At 50.4% G+C, this 26,440-nt stretch overlaps 2 protein-coding genes across 4 annotated transcripts in view; one reads left to right on the top strand and one right to left on the bottom strand.

The window, feature by feature from the left end:
* The window catches only part of CHST12 (carbohydrate sulfotransferase 12), a 54,990-nt gene that overhangs the window by 4,116 nt on the left and 24,434 nt on the right, over positions 1 to 26,440 (bottom strand). Inside the window, exons 2-4 of one of the 2 annotated variants that reach the window (XR_013939602.1) lie at positions 10,874 to 10,936; positions 10,379 to 10,483; positions 483 to 585 (exon numbers count right to left, since the gene is read on the bottom strand). The gene's annotated coding sequence lies outside the window, so the exon portion shown is untranslated. Of the gene's footprint in view, positions 1 to 482; positions 586 to 698; positions 762 to 10,378; positions 10,484 to 10,873; positions 10,937 to 26,440 lie in introns of those variants that run through there. The other variant, XR_013939603.1, reaches the window with a different exon arrangement.
* Positions 4,785 to 10,478, top strand: LOC308178116 (galanin receptor type 1-like). 2 transcript variants are annotated; one of them, XM_080556188.1, is made up of 3 exons: positions 4,785 to 4,829; positions 4,880 to 5,132; positions 5,601 to 10,478. In XM_080556188.1, exon 3 carries the CDS (start codon positions 5,696 to 5,698, stop codon positions 7,013 to 7,015), a length of 1,320 nt encoding a protein of 439 aa, XP_080412314.1. In that variant the 5' UTR covers positions 4,785 to 4,829; positions 4,880 to 5,132; positions 5,601 to 5,695; the 3' UTR covers positions 7,016 to 10,478. The 2 variants fall into 2 exon arrangements, with proteins under 2 accessions (XP_080412314.1, XP_080412313.1); XM_080556187.1 differs by having other exon boundaries at positions 4,807 to 5,132.

Here is a 26,440-nt window from a genome sequence, read left to right as displayed (position 1 = left end):
TGAGTCTTTCCAGATGAGTCACTGCACAATGAGAGGTTATGCGTTGTTAAAGGAGAGAAAGTTTGCAACTGATCCTCGCAGAGCTTAACAACCTCTCAGAGCCTCTGGTTTTGTACAACTCTGCTTGCGGAGATCCCTCTTAAAAGGCTGCCCAAGATAAATAAAAGCTCACAGATTTTTTTCTTATCTCATCAGAACATTAGAGCAGACTGCTGGAGAGGATTCAGACCCACAACCACATCTCTCCCTGCCTCCCAGCTGATCTCCCTCTTGAATCCACAGAAGTCCTAGGGATTTCCTGATTAGGAATGCAAAACATAGGAAGGCTTATTTTTAACACATACCACTTGATCACCAAGCCCTTGTTGCAAAAGTGCTCAAGCTCTAGTTCTCATTCCAACCTGATCCCAGTCATATCAGCCAGGAGTAAATCTTTATGCTCAGAACAAAATCCCTGCTGTTGTATTTTCCAAACCCCTTACCTCCTCCCCGACGCTAGCAGATGTGGATCTCACAAGTGCTTTTCTCAGAGCCTTTCCTTCCTGCCTCCACGCGTTTCCCCTCCACTTCTGCAAGCATCTACAGCTGGGAAGATGCAAACAGTGGCAAATTTAAAGGCTTTGTCAGAGATTTCCCCCAGATGGCAATCAGCTGAGAAAGCTCTGTCGTGTGAAGAGCTCTTTATTAACCTGTTGCACCTGGGTATCGAGCACCAGAGGAGCAGGATTGTTATGCAAATCTGGCAGCCTTCAGGTGTAAGGACAGACTGCCTTAGCAGCTCCTGCTCTTGATTTTGTTTTATCCACCTCTCCTCTCAGTAGTAGCAGTGGCTTAGAGCACCAGTATTACAGCAGGGTGAAACAGAGACCCACAGACCTGGGCTTAGCAGGCACTCTGTATCACTTCACATCCTTGTCTGTACAGCTGGGCAACGAATTAGGGATCCACAGCACTGGCTTCTCCTAAAACCCACCCTGCTGTGCAGTGTACCTCCTTTTAATGAGACAGGGTCAAGTTCACTTGGTGCTGTTTTAGGCAGGTCCCACCAGGGCACATCCAGCCCCGTACTCCTCAGGCTGCTACTTGCCCGACCTCCCGTACAAACCAAAAACAAAGATATCTGAAAGAGAGATTTTAAATCGCACTAATGCCAAAATGGTGTTTCGTTGTTTCTGAGTGAGCAAACATCATATCGGACAAATTCTTATGTGCAAAATTATCTTTTCATTTCAGCCACTACATTTCCGGAGCACTCAGTCTAAGAGGCTTCCAATAACAATGATGGAAGATAAAGAAGTTGGCACGTATCTGTTTATGAAAACAGACATCAGTGAATATTCCCAGGCAGAAAAAATGCACACATTCTCCATTTAAAATCCTCAGAAGGACACTTGAAATAGTTTAAATGTTTCCTTCTTTGATTGAGAGGGGAAGAATAGAGGGAGAAGAAGGGGTTTAACTCTCCTAAGAGTAATTACAAACAGCAAACATCAATTCCCAGCTGTTTTGTATTTCTTCTGTGAGTTTAGTTTCAAAGATTCTGAAGTGCACTTGGCATTATTTGTGTTTTGTCTTTGTGCACAGCATCGGCCTCTTGTCTCTACCCAGATTTACACCCATGCCAGTGCCAGCATCAATGACCTCCACGCCGGAGCTGTGCTATGCTGTGCACCCGGGCCACGGTGCCATAAATAACTTCATGTCCCCACCAAAACCACGGTGCTGGAGCTGCAGTGCCACATGGACGGAGCAGCCACCAGCAGAGGGAGCGGCAAACTCGGCACAGAGATCCCCAAAAAGAATAACACGGGGGATCTGGGGAGCATTGCTGGGTATAAGAAAATGGCCCAGGGAAGGATGGAGACTCTTTTGTCCAATACATGCTAGCAAATGGTGACACTGTTACTCTGTCCTGATGGCAAAAGAGAGAAAAGAGACAGGTGTCAGTATTCCTCCTGTAGATATCAAGCTTTAGAAATGCACACGTAGCCCTGCTGGGTGGCAGGGTCCCCGGGGGGGCTGCAAGGAGCTCACACAGCATGGGCAGGTCTAAGGGCTCCAGGAGCTTCCCATACCCCTCGGTCCCCCCATCTCTGGGCCATCGACTGAAAAGTGTGAGGGACAGGAGCAAAGTGGGAATGAGGAACCACTCTGCTTTTTATCCAGTGCTTTCCAAGTGTTTTTCCTCCCAGCAAAACCAAAGGGAACCAGTTCCACCAGTTCCAGCTTTCCCAGCTCACCGTCTCTTCCCAAAGGCACCGGGACCCGAGGCCAGCTGCCCAGCCAGCCCCTTGTACACAGCGTGTTTACACGGGGGAGGGACGCGAGCTGCTGTAGGGAGCTGCCCCACTGGAGGAATTGCTCCGCTCACAAGGAGCTGATCCCTCTGACCACCAGCACAAGCTGAAAAATCCTCAGGGTTTCCTTCATTTACACCGCTCCTTGGGCCTGGGACAGTCGGAGCACGTCGGTGCGGCCGCGCAGCTCCCGCTGGTGCCGCAGAGGGAGCGGGGAGGTCGTGCTGAGCCAGCTCTGCTAAATTTACCCCACCCTGGGACTCTGACGTGAAGTGGGCACAGCAGGTTTGGGCTGACGTGCCGGGCTTGGGAGCTGCTGTGAGGTTTTTCTGAGATTCTGGCAATGCCCCAGAGCAGCTGACTCACTCCTCCTCTCAGGTCAGGGCTTCGCAGCTGTAACTCCGGTGAGACCAGGGGGTTATTTCTGATGCACAGTGCTGTACGATCAGCGTCCACTCCATTACCCTTGCCGGTGAAGGATGGCTCCTGTCTCCAGCGAGCTTTCTTTAGCTTTTACTCCAAAGCCGTTCAGTAAGAGGGGAGCCGATGTGAAAAGAGTACGGCGTTTTCTTTTTGCTGGAGATTCCCCGTCTTGAGTTATTTGGTGACTTTGAGCTTGCTGTAATCAATGAGCTTGTTGTAATCAACGTCCTTGTCCTTTCTGTCCGCCGTACGCGGCATATGGATTTGTGATTTGTTGCTAGAGATGACTTGGCATTTGTGAGTTGTGTCAATGGATGCAAAAGCAGATTCATCCTAATTATATCGAACCGCTGATCAACTTAGTAATCTAGCCTTAGGTTCCTGAGCAGTAAATCATGCAGGTTACAAACAAAGAGCATGGGATAAAAATGTTAACTGCATTCATTAGCTTGAACATTTGGAAGGCAATTACCTGGACAAAAATACGTTTAAAGAGCCCTGGCACATTTCTTTGCTCTCTCCTCTTGTAGCCTGTTAATACGCTACTAAAAGTGACGACTTTAACACCTCTGTTCTCTTGTTTTCTGTGTGTAACGATGTGTCGGCTTTAGGGAGGCTGGGCAGAGGTTGGCAAGGGCTTGGGTGCGTGGAGGTTCCCAGTGATGTCCGTGCCCCAGCCTGCCGAGTCGCCTGTTTGCCACACGTCAATTTGCTTGTGGAGCAGCTGTGAAATTGCAGCGGATTTTAGGTATCCATGAGAGTATCCGTGCATTTCCCTGAGTAGAATAATGTGTACCTTGTGCTCTGGGCGACACGCTATAATTAGTTTATGGAAGTTGTTTGTCTCTGAAGGTCTATAAATACACATACATAAAACTATACGGGAACGAGCAGTCACATGCCCGAAGCAAACGCGTTCTGATGCAGAAGAGCTTTCTCTGCTGACACCCCCCTGACGCTGCTCCACTCCTGATCTTTCTTTCACTTCACGTCAGGCTGACCAAAAATATTTGCTTTCTTCTTAAACACAAATAGACTGAAACGGACGGAGAATCTCCCCCCGAAACGAAGGGCGTTCACCACTCAGTGCCAACCTGGGCTTGCTCTCTCTAGGAGAGGGCAAAGAAATAAACCAAAACCCAGCCTCCCCAGGCAGAACTCTCCGTTCCTCTTGTCAAACATTTCCCCTCTGATTCCCTGGCACCACCCGAGTACCTCCAAGAGAACAGCTTCATTTATTGACCCAGCCTAGTTTGGCCCAACCAACCCCTCCAACTTTTTCAAGTGACTTTTTCCACGAAACACTCTCCTCATTCCCCCAGTTTGAGAGAAAAGCCACAACACTGCGTGTCCCCCCGAGGGCTCGTTGCTCCAGTGGGCTCCTGCCACGTGCCGTGGTGGCAGCCACTGGCTTCTGCTGGAGGCGCAGAAGGAGCGGGGCTGGTGTGACGGAGGTGGGCACGGGGTGCCCGGGCTCCTTGTTCTGGAGGAGAGCGGGGGGGTATAAGGGGAGGGGAAGGGCCCAGAGGAGGGGAAGGGCCCAGGGAGGGGAAGGGCCCCGTCCGGCTCGGGTGGAACTGTCCCTTCAGCACCACGGCCCGGGCATCTGCAGCCCGGCACGGTTTGGCACGGCTCGGCACGGCACGGCACGGCTTGGCACGGCTCGGCTTGGCACGGCACGGCTCGTTTTGGCACGGCTCGGCTTGGCACGGCACGGCTCGTTTTGGCACGGCTCGGCTTGGCACGGCTCGGCACGGCACGGCTCGGCTTGGCACGGTTCGGCACGGCTCGGCACGGCACGGCACGGCTCGGCATTTTCTCGGCACGGCTCGGCTCGAAGCGAGCCAACGCTCCCAGCAGACGACAAGCGGGGGGTGCCGTGCGGGTGCCAAGGGGGTGCAAAAGGAGATCCGGGCCGGCGGGGGGGGTGCACGGGGGGGGGGGGACGGGTGTGCAGAGGGGGGCGGTGCGGGGGGAGGGGGGGGGGGGCAAGGGGGGCTGCACCCCGCTGTGCGCTGGGGGGGGGGCATGGACCGGGAGAGCGCAGCGGGGTCTGCACGCAGCGCCGGGTGCGGCCGCGCAGAGCTCGGGGGGGCAGGACAGGGCTGGGTGTGCCGAGCCGTGCCGAGCTGTGCCGTGCCCAGCCGAGCTGTGCCGAGCCGTGCTGAGCCGTGCCGAGCTGTGCCGTGCCCAGCAGAGCCGTGCCGTGCCGAGCTGCACCGAACCGTGCTGAACCGTGCCCAGCCGTACCGAGCCGTGCCGCGCCGAACCGTGCCGAGCCGTGTCCAGCCGAGCCGAGCCGTGCCAAGGAGCGTGTGCCCGTGCCCGTGCCCGTGCCCGTGGCAGCGGGTCCCGCACCGGCAGCACACGGCAGAGCAGCCGGCGGGGGGAGCCGCTGCCCGCCCCCGGCCGGTGAGTGCCGCCGCACCGCGACCGGGGCACAGCCGGGGGGAGACGGGGGGGGGGGGGGGGGTCGGTGGGTTCGGGGGAAGCGGGGAGCACCGCGGGGAGGGGAGGGGGCGGGGGGGACCGGGGCTGGGGGGCACGCAACTTTGCCGGGAGGACGGGGGGGGGGGACCGGGGCTGCGCGGCTGAGGCTAGGGATGCCGGGGTGCGGGGGGTAACGTGGCCCCCACCCCGGCTCCCCGGGGCCGGGCACTGACATCCCCCCCCCAAAAAAAAACCCTCCATCCTCTCCCCCCCCCCCCCCCAGGCATCTCCGCTGCCCGCTGCGCCCTCCCCGGCGCTCACAGCCGCGGCTGAACTAAGTTGCCCAGAAGCCATTTACCACCCCCCCCCCCAGCCCCCGGCACCTTCCCCCCCCGAGGGGAAAATGCCGGCAGCAGCCCTCACCCCCCCTCTCTGCACCCTCTTTTACAGGCGGGGCTGCTCCCACGTAACCATGCCAGGATCGCTCGGTGCGGCGCGGGAGGCTCTGCCCTGGTAGCCCGGGGTGCTCGGGGGGGGGCTCAGCCATGAATTCCTCGCCCCCCGTCCCCCGGGCCCCCCCCGGCTTGCTGCAGCTCTGGCAGGAGGAGAACCAGACCCAAGGCGGGCTGTGGAACGGGAGCCAGGAGCTGGGCTGGGAAGAGCTGGAGAAGATGCTCTTCCTCTTCGCCAAGGAGCCCGTCACCATCAGCCTCACGGCCATGTACCTGGTGTCCTTCGTGGTGGGCTTCGTGGGCAACATCATGTCCATCAGGGTGCTCACTCGGAAGCGCCCGAGCCGGGCGTCCAGCCTGAGTGCCACCCGCAGCCTCCTCATCAACCTGGCCGTGTGCGACCTCATGGTGGTGTGCGTCTGCATGCCCATCACCGTGGGGAACCTCATCTACAAAGCCTGGGTGTACGGGGACTTCCTCTGCCGGGCCGTGCCCTTCATCCAGGCCGTTTCGGTCTCTGCCAGCGTCCTCAGCCTGACCGTCATCAGCGTGAACCGGTACTACAGCGTGCACAACCCGCTCAACGCCCGCTCTTTCTTCACCCAGAAGCGGATCCTCAGCACCATCCTGGTGGTGTGGCTGCTGTCCTCGGGGATCTGCATGCCGCTCGTCTTCATGAACAGACGGGATGAGATCGGGGTGGTGGAGGGCCTGCCCCTGGTGTTCTCCATCTGCAGGGAGATTTGGCCTCAGGAGAGGCTCAAGCAAGCCTACAACTTTCTGCTCTTCTGTGCTCTCTACTGCCTGCCGGTCCTGTTCAACATGGTCATCTGCTTCCTCACGGTGCGCCGGCTGTGGAGCCGCGGCAGCCAGCTGAAGGAGAGCAGTGCCCTGAACCGCTCTCTGCCGGCCTCCAGGCTGAAGATCCGCAAGAAGGTGGCCCAGATGGTGGTGGCCCTGGTCCTGCTCTTCGCCATCTCCTGGCTGCCCGTCTACCTGATGGACATCTGGATCGATTTCAACATCCCCAAGTCCTTGCAGGACGTGACTCCTTCTCCTTGGATCCTGCAGCTCAGGCCTTTTGCCCAGTGGCTCGGCCTCAACAATTCCAGCCTCAACCCTATATGCTATTGCTTTGTTGGGAACCTCTACAGGTCAGCCAAGGAGATGAAGAGCAAGTACCACCAAAGAATGGTCTCTCTCTTTAACTTCTCTCTGTCTGAAGGGACAACCCGTTCCTCAGTCCCAGAGCTGCTCTCTTACCAGGGCTCCACGCAGCCTGCGAGGAAAGGACCCTCTGCCACGGGCAGGAGGTTTCAGGGAGGGCAGGGCAATAAGAACAAGTGTGGACGCTTGAATTCTTGCCAGCATCCACCCCTGAACACTGTCTCCAGCGAGAACACTTCCTTGTAATTCTGCTCAGGCGGTGCACCTTACCTCCTCACCTGCATTTAAGGACTCTCGAGAGGTCTTTCTGAGTGAGATATTTTAATGATGGCAAAAACTTTCTTCTACTCACTCCCACCACCAGTTCAAAAATACAGAGACAGGGCAAGAAGGGAAGAAACGTGGGGAAAAAAAATTTAAACAAATAAAACATTTTAACTAAAAAACATAAAAATAAAACATTTTAACTCAGATCAAGCGTTAAGACAAATGATTTCTACTGGGGACAACTGGACGTGTAACCTGTTGCCCAGCCAGCAGGCACATGATCCGACAGACAGCTTCCCAACGAGAGGGCTCTCCCCTGCAGCTCCATCTCCGAGTGCTACAGCAGAGAAGCAGGTTGGATACAACAGCAACTTGGCTGCTTGCTGCTCACCCTGCGCCGATAAAAAGCAGCCAGAACAGGCACTCTCTGCTACAGATATGTCAGTTGTTATTACCAGCAGTGAAGAAACGCTAGAAACAGCATCATAAAAAAATTAGTGGGGAATTTCACACACTTTACCACTCAAGATTTCATTGTCTGATCGTATTGTTTCACTCCCCCATGCAGATAAATTCTCCTGATGTGAAGAGACAGCGCCAGAAGTACTAAAGGAGTCATCACCACTCCACGTTTGGAAATTCAGAATGGATAATGGAGCCCTGGAGGTGATTTAGAAAATGCAATAGGAAAATATTCTTTGGGTATCAGCTGTCTTTTTCTTACCGCTATGTTACCGTGTGCGGAGTCAAAAGAACCAGGCTTCTATTAACGTGATTTGCACTTGAAAAACCAGCGCTTGTTTGGCTGTGTCTGTACCAAGCAAAGTCAACGGCATGTGAAAATAAAAATAGAAAGTGTTTTATAGCTTGTAAAATCAGAATCAAATAATGCAATGCTATTTGTCTGGGAAGGAGGGAATCAAAGTGCTTTCTTTTCCCAAGGATCAGAAGTAGGTTAAAATCTATTTCTTCCATCATTTCTTTTAAAAGAGCCTTTGATAAATAAATTGTATATTTTTATTATATTAGCATCGAAAGGCCTCACTAAAGCTTAAGAATCCCATTGCACTGAGCACTGGGGCTGTATGATAAGGAGGGGAAACCTTTCTCCCAAAGATCTCGAAGTGCAAACACACCAGAGCAGGCAACAGGTGGGAGGAAAAAAAATACAGCAATGCTCGGCAGGGCTGGAATGAAACCACAGATTGGCCCCTACCCTGTGCCTGCCCCGTGCTGGCTACGAGGGGCTGCACGCTGCAGCCTGATGCTGCCAGAAGAGTCCGTCCACACTGACTCATGCAGGGCTCTTCACAGTGCCCCGAAAAACAGAAGCAGTGGGCATCCTGGGAGGGGATTTCGCATCTAATGGAACTCAGGCTTTTGAAGGCTGGGGGCTTTTTTAGTTACTGAATGATGGGACGATGCTCTGGGAAATCTCAGTTTCAGATAATATCCTCCTGCCTTCTGGAAAGCCTTTTGCTCACCAAAAAAAAAAAAAAAAAAAAAAAAAAAAGACAGAGAGAGAGGCCAAAAATAGCCATTCATATCATCAATATTTCCACCTTTTTAATGGTCATTAAATAACATTTTATGGTACTAATGATTTGCCTGGAAAACAAGAGATTCCTCCTTAACAGGCAGCGCCCTCTGCAATTTGTATTCCCTTTCTGTGTGAAGGAGAAAGAAATTACAATACTCAGATTTACTTTGGGTGAGAAATGTCTTTTATGCGTTCGGGGAGATGAGGACATCTGCATTTTTGCAGGTGATACAGGAGTGTACTACTGCTTGATCTTTTAGTGGCTGCGGAGTAAAGCCTGTGAAGATTTTATTTCCTCTTTCAGGGTGTGTTTTTAGGGCTGGCAAAAATGTGCTGGGCTCTGGAGCATTAAAAGCTTGCTCCGAATGCCCACTGAGTCCAGGTCCCGGAGACAGATGTCTGCCACCCACAGACCAGATGTGACACGATGCTGAAACCTCCCCACCTTGCCCTGACCAACATATTTAATCCTGCCCTGATTAAATTGCAATGAAAGGAACATGGAAATGCCAGACTGGCTCCATCCCACGGGGCAGCCCAGCTCTGAAAAAGGCCAGGATCAAATGATGCAAGCAAAGATCCCAGAAATCCACATTCACAAAGCTTCCCGGAGGAATTTTATTTTTTTTTCCTTGGCTCACATGTCCTACCCTGCTGGTCTCTGTGCCCTCCATGGAGGCAGAAAAACCAGGGGCTGCAGGTTCTCCCGAAGGCTCCTGTGCCTTGCCCCTCTGCCAACAAACATCCACGCCTTTCTCCAGCCCCACGGAGCTCCTGCCCTCCAAGACACACTGTGCCAAGTACCCTTTCCCCGGGGCAGGGTCATCTCTTCACACTCCTAAATGTTTCTCAGTTTCATTCCGTGCTCCTGCTTTCCTATAATAAAGTCAAATTGCTCTGTTTAACTCCTCTTTGGCTCCCTCTGTCACTTCTCCCTCTCTCCCCTGCTTCGGCTGCTTCTCTGCTGTTTCTGTCGAGAGATCTCCCCCTGTCTCTCACTGGTCACTGCTCGGCGATGAATTCCCCTCGATCTCACTCATTCACTTCTTCAGGTCTCTGATGAAAATCCCTTCGTGCCCCGCTGATGCCAGCGGCTCCCTTCGCGCAGCAGCCACCTGTTTGCTCCAGGGAGCCTTGGTTTATCTTGTGTGGCTTACCCGGCAGCTGCCAGGTGGTAATGAATTTCGGCCGCTATCACCCAAGAGTAAATTAGGAGCAGTGACGTCAATACGAAAGCCACCGCTTCCCGTGAGCCACCCGGGCTCTGGCAGGCATTTTATTAACCTGAGCAGGGCTGTGCAGCGCTAGCGGTGCCTCTGTGACTCATGTTGGCTCTGAAACAACTTTTTTCCCCTCCTATCTGATAAAACATCTCCTTGTATTGGTGCCTGATAAGGCATCTGAGGGTCCTCCATGCCGCACAAGCTCCTTGTTCCCGATGCCAGACACTTCGATGGGTGTTCAGGAGACTTCTGGCCCTTCGAGGAACTGGGAGCGGACACGGCTCTGGGTGGTGAGCACGGGTGGTTTCCTCAAAGGAGCTCAAGCCAGAAGTCTCTCTTAGAGAGAAATGTGTTTCTCTCTAAATGCATGCAGGCAGGCTGGAAATGTGAATTTGAGATGTCTCTAGGACAGGGTTTTCCCGCAGCAACGCTGCTAATGCATCTCAGTCCCACTCGTAGCCCCGTGGGCCCTCCTTCTCTGCTTTGCCATTTGAGTCAATACAGGCGTTTTACCACATTACCAAAATAGCATGTTTAAAACAGCTTTACTTGAATCCCTTTGCTGCTGTAAGGACTTACAGATAGTCACTGTTCGGTAACTCTCTGAGAATATCCTGTGGTCTTTCCTTGTACTGCCACTATTGTCTCAAAGATGCTATGGATTTATTCTCTGCCTGTGAACCACTGGAGGGAGAAAAAAAGAAAGAATCTTTCATATGGGGCATCACAGAGGCAAGTAAAATCATGACTGGTACGTAGCAGTCATATGGAGAATGATGAATCACCCCTTCTTATAATAAAACACCCCAGGAAGCCGATGAAACGATTAGGCAGCATGTGGCAGGGCAAGGCAGCCCCTCGTCCCCCCCCGAGCAGCAGCGGGAGCTCACTGGCAGGGGAGGTGCTGAGGGCTGAGAGCCATACAAAGGCTTCAAGGGGAGACTGGAGTGTTCACAGCGAAAAGGGCCGCCGAGGGCTATTAAAAGCAATGATTAAACCTGTGGCATAGAGGGCATCAGGTCTACAACCTATAAATACAGCTCTTACTCCTCCCCCAGGCTGCTATCGACTTACCATGGAAGCAGGATGCTGGGCTCAGCACGCTTTGGTCCATCCCATTCAACTGCTCTTACATTCCTAAAACAGGAAAAAAAAAAAAAAAAGCCCACATTAGTCTGAGTTTTGTTTTAAAGAGCAGGAGAGCAGGGGATGGCTTCAGAGATGGTCTAAGTTGATCAAGAGTGAAACTTCGCAGGACACAGCCACCGGGAGGGAGGACACGTTACCGCTGACGCAGCACGGGTGAGAAATGCTCACTCAGGCCCTTGCAGAGCGAACGCCCGAGGAGTCCCAGCGGACAGTTCCCGGTGCCTCCTCCGGTGCAGCGAAACAGAAATAACAGCTCTGGCCCTCTTTTAATATTTGTCAGCCCTCTCGGTGGGTCAGCACCTTTGCTGCAGCAATCCTCAGCACCCCAGAAAGAAGAATCTCCTCCGAAGGGAAACTCCTGCCTGTTGGTACATTGCATGTTACTCTTTGTTGATGCTGGGACTCAAAATCAGGTGGAATCTGGCTGGTGGGTTATCTGCAACATCAGCAGCCCTGAGCGTGGCTCTGGGGTCTCCTCCCACACCACAGCACACCCCATCCACCAACACCTGCCCTGACTTGAAACCATTAAACAAACAGGGAGAGTGCAGGAGATGCTTGAGCTTCCACTGTTTTGTGATGTCCCTGTCGTTGTAAGCAGAGAACTACCAGAGTAAATTTTCTAGGGAAAATCAGTGTAGCTCAGTTTAACTTTGTAATTATATTCAGCACAAAAACAAATCACCGGAGGCTCCTAGAAGTACAAACAAGAGCAGCTATGAGCAGGTACAACCAAAGAGATCACCGGAGCCCTTCAGGAAAGAGTCAGCATCCGCAGAAGTGCTGCTTGCCTGGCAGACACAGGAATCTTTCCCAAACTCCCTAGGAACGAATGAGTGCTGGTTAGGTCAGCCCCTGGGGCACAGAAGCTGCAGCACTTGCTTTCTCTGCCTGCTAAACATCTTTAGGTGAAGTCCCAGGACTCAGAGCTAACCCAAGGCAGCTGCAAATCAGTGGAGCCTCACGCTGCTGCCTGCTCCCACACTTCCTCGCCAGCCTGCTCCTGGCTGCCCTAATTTCAGGATTTCACTCTGAGCTTGGACCTGTTGGGAAAACCTGATCTGGGGCAGAGGGAGAGCTGCGCTGGGGTAGGTGTTCTCTCTGGAGAGGAAAGGACGGTGCTTTCTGCCTTAGAGGGGTACCGCTCACTAAAGGTTATGAGGCAGTCCCGTCACTTATTTCATTAATTTTTTATTAAAGTAATCATTTAAAAATATTTCAGCAATAAAGGCAGATTCAGCACTTGCAGAGAACATTTTTTTCCAAGGGAGGAATCTAGACCAGCGTCTTCCTGCTTGGTGTTCTGCTGACTGCAAGAAACCCCCAGAAGAAAGCAGTGCCTGGAGCACACAAGTGAAGGGACCAGAGCAGGGGCCCTGCTTACCTTGTGGTCACCCTCACTGCGTGGGGATCCCACAGAGCTGCAGCACGGCCCTTGATTGCAAGGGTTTTCCATGCCCAACCTTTTCCTCTTACTTCCTTGCACTCTGAATAAAACAGCTGGTTCGTGTTGCAAACTGGGGGGGGAGGGGGGGGAATTATCTGAGGAGGCTGTGTTTTAAAGCATCCACATGAAATATTTCTGCACCTGAGCTTCTAAAAGATCCAGGAATTAATTGCTTGCCCCCGTATGCCTCGCCCCTGTCTCTCTCAGTTTTTATGACAACAGGCAGACGCTGTGGAGCACAAGACGCTGTGTGCAGGACAGGATAGGATAGCCAAGCCTTAATCATCCCTTAATCAGACAGGCATTTCCCAGTCGCAGCACCGTGCCAGGCTCTCTGGGTCCAATTTGTAGAGAAGTGAGCAGTCAGCACTGCTGATGCCCTGGCCCTGGCTGTCCCATGTGCCTGCCCGCTTGGCCTCTCCCTGCCTCTGCGGGAGGTGGGGTTTTGGTACTCGTCCAAGCAGCATCTCCCAGCCCTGCACCTCCGAGCACCGAGGAGGACGGAAAAATTAAACCAGCCATCATTTCTGATCACTGCGGTGAGGGGGAGCTTGAGGAGGGCGGATGCAATGCCCCCCCAGGCTGATGCTGCCCCAGTGTCTCTGTGTGGCTGCACAGGCCACAGATGCTGCCCAGCCTTTTTGCCTTTTTTTTTCAACTTCCACTTGAGGTGTTTGCAGTCAGTCACCGCTTCCCTCTCCTCAGCCACTCGCCACAAGGCCGGGGCTGCTGAATTAAAGATCTGTGCGAACGGGCGCTCGGGCAGACGTACCCCATTATCTGGTGCTCACAAGTCGCGAGCTGTTATTTCTCAGCGTGAGGAAGGAAAACGTGGCACAACATTCAGGAAATAAGCTAAAGAATAAAAAAAGGGAATGAAAGCAAAGCAAACCCAGACAGGGAGATGAAACCGTCTTAAGGCAATTACTGGGGAAGAAATAGTGCTGCCAAGGATATTACAGCTCTCATACACCTGCTAATCTGTCCTGATAAAGGTCTGACCAGCTAAACTAATAACACTATTAAATCTGCAGCAATCGGTACCAGAGGCAGCCCAAGGATCTCACAAGCCACATGCCCAGAGGAAGATCATTTCCAGCAGGAACGTGCTCATCCAGCCACAGGTACTGGGACCTGCACCTGAGACATCAGTGTAATTGCCCAAGCCGTGGTGGCTCAGCCACGAGCTGAGCCGAGAGCTGACCCTGCTTTTCCTCAGGCTCCATCCAGCAGTTCTGCTCGTTAAGGCTGTTCTTTTGGGGTCTGTGTAGCACAGGGGAAAACACGGAGTTTCTACACAGCCTCACAGCGTGGATCAGTACTCGGAGTGGGCTGACTCACAAAGTCTCAGTGAAGGCTGGGATGTTCTCCTTCAAAATCTAACGACCTGGCACAGCCTCTGGCAGAAACGCCTCAAGGAGAGGATGTGCAACAGGCAGAGAAAAGCAGCGAAAATCCTCCTAAATCCTCGGGGTGTAAAGCTTCAGCCCACTCCTTGGAGAGCAGGAGGGGACACGGGTGGGGAAAGCATCAGAGCAAGCACCACGCGGGGTTTTTCTGAGCCCTGTCTCCAGCCTGGGGTTGGTGCCGAGATGTTTTTGGTGCCATCATTTCATCACGGACCCGGGTGCTCAGCGAGGCGGCGGGATGCTGCCTCCCCCACGCCGCACGCCCAAGCCTCCTTTGTGGCAGGAGGGCGTGCAGACGTTATCTGCTGCCTGAAAGCACACAGATTGCCTTCTCTTTCATTCCCTCTCCACCAGGGTTGACTTCAGCAGCGTTTCCTCTGATTTATACCAGCAGGAGCTTACAGCGAAGCCCACGGTGAACGAAATACTGTCAAGGTGAGGCTGCTGTCATATCGGCTGCCGTAATTCCACCGACTTAAAGGATCCACTCCTAATTTACAAGTCAGAGCTGGATCCAGCACCGCAGGCTGAGAACAAAGGTGCCATTTTTATATATCCAAATTTATACCTGAAATAAATACCACATTAGGTTTTTCCAAGAGGTCTGAACTGCAATGCTTTCATTTTTCTCCCTGCAGAAAAGTGAAATTCTTGTTACAGTTTTGGGGTAACCTTCAAGTCTCAAGGCTGGATGTTTTTCAGGCACCTGCTTGTTCCACAGGGACCCTCAGGGGCCAAAATGGGCAACTGTGTCCTCCGGGGAACCTCCCATCCATTCGCTGTGTTGGGTGTGAAGCCCCTTCTTGTGGTCACCATTTCCTGGAACCAATGCAGCAGCCCCTTGCAGTGAAAATTAAGATAATGAAGATGAAATAGGTTTCCGTCTCTATGGGCTTTTCTTTTACACTTGAGGAATAATCAATATTTATATATAAGTATACTTCTCTGCCAGTAACGGTATAGGCATATCAAAATAGCATGGTCCCTCCAAAAAAAAACCAGTGAATATCTGTGTGGCCACAGGTTGTGAATGGAAATTCGTGGCTTAGACAATATCATGTCACACAGGACAGGCACATCCAGACTGCAGGAGAGTTAAATGGATCCACACAGACACAGGTCCCAAAAGAGAAACCCTCCACAGCCTTGGGTCTGCAAGCACAGTGCAGGAAGGCTCTTTAGGGTGGGAACATCTTCTCTTTCAAGTAGAACACAAAAATTCTCTTCTTGATCTCATCTCCCAGATTCCCTTCCTGAAGTCAAGGCAGGACGGCCCAGAAGCCAGAACGCTGATATAATTGTCATGGAAACAGCAAAGCTTTAGTGCAGGGCACGATGCCAGAACTCCTAGCAACAGCAAACTCTTTCCTGAACCTTTAGCTCCAGCGAGCAATAAGCAAAACCTGGGAAAGCAGGGGCAGTGATGGGTGCAGGGGTCCCGGTGGTGGTGAAGGAGCAGCTCCACCTCCTTGCCCTCTGCCAGGAGAGAACCACCAGGACACGGGGAAATCTCCTTCTTCATCTGGCTGCCAGGCTACAGTGCAACCCAACAGCCAGATCCTGAACTTCTTATCTGCAGACTCGAAGCTGTAGAACAAAGCACTGAACTAGCCAGGCAGCCAGAGGCATCACTTGCTGCCTGATCTTGTAGCACAGAGGTATGGCCAATAATCCAGAGACTTTTTCCAGGTCTGCAATTGGAAACGACTGGAGGAAGTCCTCAGGGCATGGCACTCTTTGAGGAAGGTCTGTATCCTGCTCTGCGGGGACAGAGATGTTTTCTGCTGATGAAAAGGGCTCAAAAGGAGTGAGAAAGAGAAAAGTAGAGTTTCATTTTTGCTGATAAGCTTAAGCGTGCTCAGTTAAGCAGCTTTTGCCCATGGGGAATGTTTTGATAGATTATTGCCGGGGTTGTTTTGTTTTGTTTTGTTTTCCCAAGACCTTTCTCAACTGTGAGAAAAGTTAAGCATTATTTTGTATTATTATTATTCCTTGGCATGCTGCTCTGGAATAAAAGAAATCTGCAACTAGAGGGGTGAGACCACGGAGTGTGACCCTGAACAAAGACACATACAGATCTGAAAACAGCTAAGGTGGTGAAGCAGCAAGAAAGAACATAAAGAAGTGTGCTTAGAGGAGTGTACGTGTGTGCCTCCTCTGCTAGGAGGGGCTCCAAGAACCAGATAGCCAACATGGGAACTAGATGAATTTCCTATTCATTATGTCTTACCCTTTATCCTCATTAGTATGTGAGGTCTGCCGTCCACCCAGGGGGAAGGGGAGTACAACTGGCTTTGGCAGTCCCTGCTGTCCTTTCCACAGCCCTCGCAAAGGGAAAACCCCAAGCAGCTCTCCCCATGTCCCCCTCGTACCCTTGCACGTGCTGGGACTTGACTTGCCCCAGTCCTGCCACCCCAGGGAGATGCCGGGTCCCATAGGCATCACAGTGCAAGGCTTCGGTCCAGGAAAGGATGGGCTGGAGCTGTAGGACCCCATTGCAAGGGCTGGCCCTCAAAGGCAAGCTATCTGCATATATTTGAAAGCATGGATATTTAATTTGTCCTTTCTTTGCTCCTATTTTTATTGCCAGCCGCTTAAATTATAGAAATGAGGTTTTTTTTTCTTGTCTCATCCCCAGAGAGTCAATGCATTAAACAAAACATTAAAATATACTCATAAGCACAGAAATTCTCTCATATATATTTATAATCTCTGAATTACTCGCATTAATGCAGAAGTGGTTTCTATGTGCTTATCTCTTCTCACCACTTATATATCCAAAATACACAGCACGAGAAAGATAAACACATTGAAACTAGCCATCCATTAACACATCTGCCATCCAGAAACAAATGCAAGGAACAAATTTACAAGGAAAAGCAGAGAAGGAGACAAACACAATTACTGTGATGCGGCTCCACTGCCGTCTGATCATTAGGGACAAGGATAAGAGAATTAAGTGCCATTCCAAAGACCCTGGCTATTTGGTGGCTGCTTCCAGCATGGGAAGCAGTAAGCAGGGTGGAAACCCACACTGAAACTGGGCAAAAAAGCTGGCCTTGCACTCGCATGCAGCACAGGGCCAACTGGTAAAGAAGGAATGAGTTAGCTTCTACTGTCAATGGTTGCACCCAAAATGCTTCTCATTTTTGGACAGAAACAAGATGCCAAGCACAGCCCTCAGCCATGCCATGCAGGAGAGGGAATACAGCAGGATGAAGGCGCTCAGCACTTCTCAGCACCAGCAGAGAGCAGCCACCACCCTTGTCTCAGCCCCTCCGTTAGCTCCTGACAACGCACTCAGCCCCATCCCTACCACAGTCTGGTGCTGCTTTCACAGACCAAGCCGTGCCCTTTGTTACCCCATAAACCACCCCGACACAGCTTTTCTCCAAAGATTTTTGAATGTGAAGGAGTTGCAGGGGTTGCTCCCCAGCCCACGAGCTCGATCATCTGATGTGTTTAATAGACCTCAGCCTCCACTTCTCATTTCACATCGGTGCCTAGTGCCAAGCGCTGCTGAAGCAAGCCGCTGAATGTGGCCAGCCGTCTGCTTGATTTGTGAGCACCCCTGTACCGCCCGGCCTCGCTCACAAATTCAACCACCCGCCCCGGAGGGAATCACTCCCACAGCCGCACAAAATCTGAGGGATGTCACAGGAACAGCCAGCTGTGGAAATCTGACCTTCGTTGCCAATAACTAACGCTGCGAAAGCTGACTCCTTAGACATGAGCAAGACGGACTGCTGCTCCCCGTAAGATGCATCGATGCCAAGTGCACCTTGAGTGTGTGTTAGTAATAAGTTACTGTAGGTGCCTCGCAGTTTCTTCAATCAAAAAGCAATCACCCTCCTCCCTTCCCCATGGCAACCAGGGTTCGGTAATCACCTCATCACCTATTCCAAATTGAGGCTGAAATACGTGTTCCCAACGACCGAGAGCTCCAGTCTTTATTAAACTGCAAATATTTGTTACTCACTCAGACAAAGCATCTTCCAGTCTGCCGCTGGATAAATGTTCCCTTCTCCAGTTTGAAGAATGGTGGGATGGGAAGGGCAGGGGAGGTAAATATTTAAACAGGCTGCTGAAGGAAAACTGTGCTTTGAGACCCAGAAAACCAAATGCTCCGCAGGTGAAACTTCCAACAAAAAAGCAAACAAAGGATCAGGAATGAAGTATTGCATTTTGGCCACAAGGCCACAGAACCATAAACCTCCTCTCATTTTTTTTTCCTGTCTTTTGCAGACAAATTGTCAGCCTGAATTATCAAAGCATTTACGAGACACAGAAGGTGTTCTCATTTTCAGGCTGATGCAGAAGAAGACATCTAAGCCAGAAATGGAGGTCACCATTTGTTTCTCTGCTGTCAGTTCTGGTTGCGAGGAATTAGCTATTCTGACATCCTAGCCACAGAGAAAACCAGCGGTGGATATCTCAGCGCCTGCAGACATGCTGCCAAGCACTTGGAAAATGGAGATCCGAAACTCCCCTCAAGATGTGACCAAGAATGCTGAGCACTCACTCGCAATATTCATTCTCCAAAACCACTTGCTCCATACAGTTTTTCCAACATTAGATGCTGGCTGGCCCAATATAAAATCTGAGCACTGCATTTTACTCAAAAAAAAAAAAAAAGAGAGAAAAAATCCAGCAATCCAACACTATTATGTAAATTTGAATGTGAATTATCAGAATTTCATTTCTTCTTAAATGTTTGTACTCTAAAAGCGATACTAATTAGATAGCATGAGGAAAACTGGGAAAAATTCAAGGTATAAATTACTTCCTGAGATAATATTTAAGATCTTAAAAACAACAACAAAAAACTCTTTAAAAAGGGGGAAGGATAGGAATTATGATGCATAATAAGGCACATGCAGTCCTCGAAGGAAACATAAAAAGCCTCCAGATAAGAAACCACTCAAATAAATGCATTACATTGTGGCACCATCTACTGTGTCAACAGAAACAACTGAGAAATGGAGGAATTGAAATCTTGTCTTCTGTTTTTTCCAAGAGATACAAGTGAAGGATGTCTCAGAAAAGGCAGAACAGGGTCAGGCTGCACCATGGGACCGTCAGCATGCAGGACAAAAAAAAACGGATCTTCAAAATGCAGGAGAACTACTGGCTGCATCTCCCAGACTCTATCCCACTGTAGCACAGACGGGTCTGAGACCCTCTTCCGCAGTCTCTTTCTGTCTGCAGTCTTCAAAGAAAATAGCAAAGTAGGGTGGCACGTATTCTCTTCTGGTAAAAAGAGAGGAAACCCACGCTAGCTTTTAACTAGGAAATGCTCTGTGCACATTTCTCCTACATCCAAGAAACGCAAACACAAGGGAACATCTAAAGGAAATGTTAAGCAACTGCTTTTGATGCTTTGAACCAGCTCTTCCTCTACCCACACTGGCAAGAGCATGGGGCCCATTCAGAAGAAGGAATTAAAGTAAAAGCCATGCATATGGTATGCACGAAGCCTTAGCAAAGGCCTCCCTGATGGATTCACCTCGGCTGATGTGCTGGGCTTCCAACGTGCCTAATCCTCATGTTCTTTGGTGGCTCCAGGCCTCATCTCTGGCACACAGCAAAGCACCGGGCCCTTCACAGAGGTGGACTCCCATGCCCTGGCTGCCCCGTGGCCCCGAGGTCTGCAGAGATTTCCAACACCCCCCTGCCAAGCCCCAGCCTCCCAGCATGTCATGGACGTCCCCCCTGCTTAGTCCCCACTCCCTTCAAAGGCACTTTCCTTCTGCAGGAGTAGGCCCCAGAGCATTCGTATAAAGACTACATGACCTTAATCCTTTCCTTCCAAGTTTCATAGAGTAGATAAAGATTTCCCAAGTAGTCATACATTGGTCCTAGAGAACTACCAGCTGTGTTAATCTCTGAGTAACATGAAGCTACAAACTACTTTAACAAGAAGATGCCGGACTGGTACTGGTCTCTGCTAAATGGCTTCACCCTAATCTTTTTGCAAGACTGCTTTCAGTTACATGCCTCATACATTTGATATCCGGATTTAATCTCCGCTGCCACATATCACTGTGGCTCTTGAAGAAGTAATAATCTTCTCCATGATGTTGTCGGTGCAGAGATCCCTAAGATGATACGAAATGAGTAGGAAGTCATGTGTCCTCCTAGGTCTGCTGCTGCAATGTGATACCTCGTTAGGCCTACTGAGAGGCTGTTAGTACACCGCTGTGCCCTAGAGACGCTCTAGTGTCCTGAGAGTGAATTCTGAAATACCCAAAATGATGGTTTGTCATGTTTTGTCTTCTTCCAGCTCTGAAGGAACAGCTCAGGATTCCTAGTCCATCAGTGAATCACATTGCACAGCCATTCTGTAAGCATCCCCATTATAAACAAATGTCAAATTAAAAATCATCTTGAAAAGAATCCAGTGTTAAAATTAGTCGGCCTCTAGACTCTATAAAGAAAGGCCACTAAATTTAATTCCCGTGCTTCTGTAGCATACATCAGATAGACAAATTGAGAGGGCTGTTTTTTAGAATCCAGCTTTGAAATCCAGCTGATGCCTCAGCACAATCACTGCCCTGCATCCCCCGCCTGCTTGCCTTGAGACTACAGCACCATGTCTCAAGGAAGACAAGGGGGATTTCCACAGGGATTTGTGATGGAACAGGACACAAGCTGATTATCTTCATGATGACTTGATGAGATACTGGAATCTTCATTCCATCTAAATGGAACTTGAATTATTTATAGCTGGGCTATGTTGACAACTAATTCTGTAAGCTGTAAGGAAATTCTAGATTTTGCCCAATTTCCCAGCTGGAGATAAAAGCAAGCTGAGATTTTCTCATGACTTCACAGTGGTTTTGAACTGCAGCTTCCTCCCCGTGCACAAGCTCGGTGTCTCTCACAGGTCATAGGCATGGATTTCATTACTTATGTCAGTTTTCATTAATGGGGAGAAAAACCTTACCTCTGCTATGAATTAGACTCCTCCAATACCTGAACTTATAAAGCAAGCAGCAAAACTGCACTTCGCATGACCTTGTAACTTGCAAAATAATTTTAAAATTGTGTCCAGTGATGGTTCTATTTTTGCTCCAGCCATTGGTGATGACCGTGCTTTGCAATTTTTTATTTCCATTTTTAAGACCATCAGAAATATACTACTTGAGGTGATTTATGTATCTGCTACAGTGATATTTTGGTACTTCGATTTTAAGACAAATAGATAGGCGTGAGCTGAGCTCCACAGAGCTGCGTTTTGCAAACCAGAGGAATATAAATAAAGGGCTTGTAAAAACCCTTGCCAAGGATGCTGTTTTTCAGTTGCTGCAGGACCACAACAGAATGAGGTTTAGCAACATATGCTCCATAATACCAATCAATAAAGTAATTGAAATATTTCAGGTACTCCTTTCAGGTTTTTCTTTTCATTAGACGTGAATATTAGACACTGAACATATACTTTCAAAACACTTGAGAGTTGCAGCTCTTAAATGATACAAAGCCCTGAACCTTTTCCTGCCTTTTCTCGGCCGCTTTGTATGTCTCAGGTTCACTTAGAAGCCATTAGTCACCTATTGGCGTATTTAGGAGGCTAAGAGCTTTGAAAACCTAGTCCTTGTAAGCAAAAGTGTTTGGTCACACTGGACGCATGCAGCACCAGATTATTTGGCAGCGCAAATACAAAGTGGCAGGAGGACATGCATGCAATCATCTATCCTTGCTGTTAAATCAGCCACAGTGTTTGATACCGTGATGACAGCTGATGGTGGAAGCAGGCAGCCTGGTTCCCCAGGTGGCACAGCACCTCCCCTGGGTGCCTGTCTCTCCAGGAGCATCCTCCAGGTGCCAGAGGAATGCTTCTGGGAGGCTCCTTTAGGACAGGATTTTCTGTCCGAAGTCGTCTCTCTTCCACCACAAAGTCACTCTTTCCACTACCACCTTTTCAGAGGCAGAATGGGAATGACAACAGTGGGACGATTTAGGATTTTGAAGTCTATCATAAATGAGACACCTGTAAGTGCTCTTGGCTACCACCGAGTCTCACACACGGAAGTCCCTAAATCCAAGCTCTTGTATCACCTAGCTCTCCAAAAATATTCATGCTCTTCCAAAAAAAGCCACCCCTGGTGCTTTTGCCCAGAGCAGGCTGTGGCTGAGGTTCCCCGGCTGGGCACTAGGTGGCAAAGCATCCCGAGGAAGGGAATTTCGCGGCTCGCCCGTCCCCGTTGGAAGGGGCTGTGGGAGGCTGGGGTGTTTTTCAGACGCAGCTAAAAATAAGGAATTTGCAAACCTAATAGCAGAGAGCCCAGCAGGGACACGGGTGAATTTCTATTCCTGCCCTACCTCCAGGCTGAGGTATTTGCGTACGAACGTCCAGAGCTTTTTCCTTCATAGCTGCTCTCCCGCTGACAGATTGTGGCCATAGTGCTCCAAATATGCAAACACCGGCACCTGGTCAGAGAAGAGCCTCGCTATTTACAAAGATATGCTGGCTCCTTGCAACGGGCACGGGACAAACAAATGCGTGGCACGTGAACCACGGCTGTTTGCAAGCCTCTTGCTCCAGCACCGCCACTGGCCTTGCCTGCCAGTGTCTCCAAAATGAGGAAAGAAACGTTTTGCCAGGGTGGTTTCTCCATATATCGCTGTGCCTTGTGTAACTCGGCTCTGGGGACATGGCCCTTGGTGGTTTTCCCAACGTGGGTCCCCTCTCCTCCTCCCACATCCCCTTTGGGGTGGGGAAGGAGCAGCTGCTGTGTTCACGGAGGCAGATCCTCAGCAGGCTGGAACAGCCCTGGTTTAGTGGGAATTCAACCCAGAGCTGGTGGGTGACCTGGAGACGGGTCCTGCAGAATAACCAGTGAGGAGGCACAAACCCTACTGCTGTGGCAATGCCACCTGCTTTTTTATGGATCTCCATACCTGCAAGAGACCATGCACAAAGAGGACACCCCCACTGCCTCCCAAATCTTGCTCTTTTGCCATGAAAGTTCCCCAGCCCCACAGATGCAGCTCGACCCCATGGGGCTTGTCTGATGAAGGGGAGAATCCCACTGCTCTCCATCACTTCTAGGGGACACAGCATCTTTAAGGCCGTGTGAGTGACAGGCCCCAATATTTACCCATCAGGATCTTGTGCCAAATCGCACGTGTCCTCATGTCCTTGGCTCCTTGCCCTCAGATTTCCCTGCTGGCAAGGACCACCTTCTTATTCCACAGTAATCAGCCCCTCTATGTGACGCACGGATGGAGCAGTCTCAGCCTGCAAAAGGTTGTCAGTCATTTATTTCTGCCTTCCCTGCCAAATCTCTCCATCCCCCCAGCCAGAAACCATCAGCACCACGCTTCACCGCGCAGCCTGGCGGGAGGGAGCTGGAACGAACCCGCAGAAACTTTACCTCGCAAGCTGCTTTTTCCTCCTCCTTTAGGAGGAATCCTCTCTCAAATTCTCTCCCAGATCTTTACACTTCTACAGCCCCTTGGCCCAAAGGCACCACAGCAATTTAAGGCTCATTTTGTAGATCATACAGGTAAATATTGGCTGAAAGGGGATAACCAGCAGGGTCCTGCTCCCTGACCCTTGATGCTCTGCGCTGCTGGTAGCATCTACAGGTGAAGACCCCCATCGAGGGGGGATATGAGGGGACTTGGGGGCACACGGTGCCTGTGCCTCTGTTTTGGAGCAGGAGACACGAGTAGGCACTCTCAGCATGCACCACGCATGTGCCTGGTGGAGCAGTTTAGTCCTACGTGAAGGTATCGGAAAGGGATACTATGCCAACCCCATGGCTTGGCAAACGGAGGGGAAAATGTGTTAAAAAATGAGACTTCCGAGCATGTTCTCCGTCTGGAATCTGCCCGCAAAGCAACTCAAATTTCTCAAAGGGATTCATTATTCAAAACTATTTGCTGAATAATTTCTGAGTGTAATTGCAGGTCTGAAGCTTGCCTGCAAACAATTCATTAGGAGCATCCGGGCGGGCAGCTATGACTGCGCTCAGACTTCGGTTTGTGCTCCCTGGCTGCGTGCGGATAAAGCCCAGAGCCAGGCGGGTAGGGTGAATAAACTTGTTTACAAAATCATGATCGTGAAAAAAAAGTAGGGTAATTAAAATTAGCTGCTTCCACGGACACTTCTGGATGTAACTGTGGCTGAAATAGGCTGGCAGAGAGAACTGGGCACCGGGGGACCAGCTGGACTCCCACCTCCCTTCATGGAGAGCACGGCTCTGTCCTCCCAGTGCCCAAACACGACTCGTCCTCAGGCAGGGCAAGGAGAGGAGCACGAGATGGGGAAGGAGGAGCTGCCTCCACGTCCGTCCTCACAGGGTCCTGAGCATCACGGAGGGAGCTGCCTGCTGGAGGAGCATGTCGTGGAGCCGCTGTCCCTTGGAAATGTCACCGAGAAGCTCTGACAGCTCGCATACACATTTGGAGAAGGAACAGAGAGTGACTGGAAGCACTTCCACAATGCAGGGCTCTGAAAGTGCACAGTGGTGCTGGGCTGGGTACCAAAGTCATCACTCAGGCTATGTTTCCTGCTGAAATCATGAAATAATAGATGTCCAATTAACTGGTAGAGCAAGATGCAAAGAGAAATATTGCTTACAGAGAGCTGGCATGGATCCCATTGAGTTATAATAAGAATATTTTATTTGCCTAGGCTTTAGATAACCTATTTCTATTCTCTCTTTTGCTGCCCCTGAGGCTTCTGAGAGTATATCAGTTTCTTGGAATAACTTTTCTTCTCCATCATCTCTGAAGTCCTCTCCCGGCTCCAATTGCTCACCATAATCTTGAACGCTGCTAGACTAAACACAGGGCAAATAGCTGGTGTGAAAGACCTGAGTATCTAGCACTCTCAAACGGCACAGACTGCAAGGTCTCCGGCTGTGGTACTCCCCGAAATGTGCCTGTGTGGGGAGCAGGGAAGGAGAACAGGCACTACCCCGCCTCAACCTTTAAAACAGGCAGAGCAGGCAAAGCTAAAGCAGCAATAGGAAAAACATATAGGAAAATAATTATTTGGCAGAAAAAAAGCCTGCTTGAGCCACACTGCATTTTCCTAAGTCAAAGGAAATCCCACCAAGTGCCAATAGGACTCAAAGCCGTTAACTTACCATTGACCTGCCCAGCAAGCTATTGAAATCCAGAGCCTACCCCATGCAGACAAGCATTTGTACAGCGCTCTGGAGCACGTAGCACACATCCTGCAACATACAATGTTTTGATTGCCATGTACTGACCTACCATATATGCGTGGTTTAAATTAAAGACAACTAGCATAAACAAAACCTCTGTACGAGATGTCCAGTGGAAGCAGACATTTAATGGGTCAGTACCTTCTTGCTGGCCCTGCAGCAGCAACCCAAACATTTGCTTAACTTGCCTTGTAACCACAGCCCGAGGTAGCAAATAACATAAACCTTTTAATTGCTGCAGCCATTAACTTAAATACACTTCCAGTAATTCTTGGTATCCGTCTGGCACAAGAACTTTTCCAAATCCTTAGGACCATGCTTGCAGTTGTAACCCCAGGAAAATCAGAGGCCCCAAGCAGACCAGTGACTCACTGGGGATCAGGGCACAACCCAGTTGCAGAATGAAGAACGGAAAACCCTTTGTGTCGACATTTTCACACTTGCAGTTATCTCTGTTCTCAGAAAAGGCACCACAAAGGCAACCCCAACACATTCAGGCATGTGGGTCTTATTTGTATTAAACTGCTGTTGAAACAGTCCAGAAACACAATCTGCAAATTGCTTTCTCTTCCTTCTCTTTTATTTTTAAACCATTCATTTTGAGAAGTCTCTTTTTTTCTTTTTTTTTTTCTTTTTTTTTTTTTTTCCACAGAAATCTTTGCTGGCGAAAATCCTAAGATTTGTCACAAAAGGGAAGGGAGCCTTAAAATCTGCCAAAGGAGCCACAGCTTTGCCTTCATTTAATTCAACCCCAGTTGCTTCATCAATGCCCTGATCCTAAGAGCAGCTCTGTAGCACACAAGGCAAAATCATCCCCACGTTCACTGCAGAAGTGGAAAATCTGCAAACTGTGGCGATACAGCTCTGAGCTAGAAAAATCCTGCTGAGAATCTAATTCATCACCATTCTGTTTAGGATTTCAGGTCCATCCATTTGGGATGGAGCTGGTGTCTGCTATGGTGGGCAGTGCAGCATGAGCAGCCGGCTCGGAGATGCTCCAGAGACCTTGCAGGGACCCAGGTGGGCTCGGGATTTAACTCTGGAGGTGATGACAGAGCGACAAGAAAAACCCACGACACGGATGGGGGGTGAGGATGCTTCCTCCTCTCCGTCAGCGCCGTGCTGGGAGCGCGGCAGAGCCCCAGTTCTCAGCAGTGGAAGCCTGGTGCAGGTGCAGAAACGCAGTGGAACAGCCGAAAACACAATGAGACAGCCTCTTCCTGTCTTTTCTTGACCTCATCCTTTCTCAAACCAAACACTGCTGCTCTTTTGGGGGGGGGGGGAAATATCCCCTGTTGGTTTAGACCAAACAAGAAAAGAAGAAAAACAAATACAAATCCAGCTCCGGCTATCTTTGGGTAGCTGTCTAAAAAGGGCTGGGAAGAGCCATGCCTGCGCCACGTCGTCAAGCCCTGCAGCTGCTGGGCAGAGAGCTGCAGCAGCAAAAACAGCT

This window comes from Anser brachyrhynchus, assembly GCF_964034855.1.
Source record: "Anser brachyrhynchus genome assembly, chromosome: 15".
Lineage (NCBI taxonomy): Eukaryota > Metazoa > Chordata > Aves > Anseriformes > Anatidae > Anser > Anser brachyrhynchus.
The sequence above is the reverse complement of the archived record's forward strand: the minus strand, read 5'-3'. Positions and strand labels throughout refer to the sequence as shown.

Bases quoted from the DNA above. Each gene is read 5' to 3' on its own strand.
- LOC308178116 (XM_080556188.1), top strand. From the start codon at position 5,696: ATGAATTCCTCGCCCCCCGTCCCCCGGGCCCCCCCCGGCTTGCTGCAG.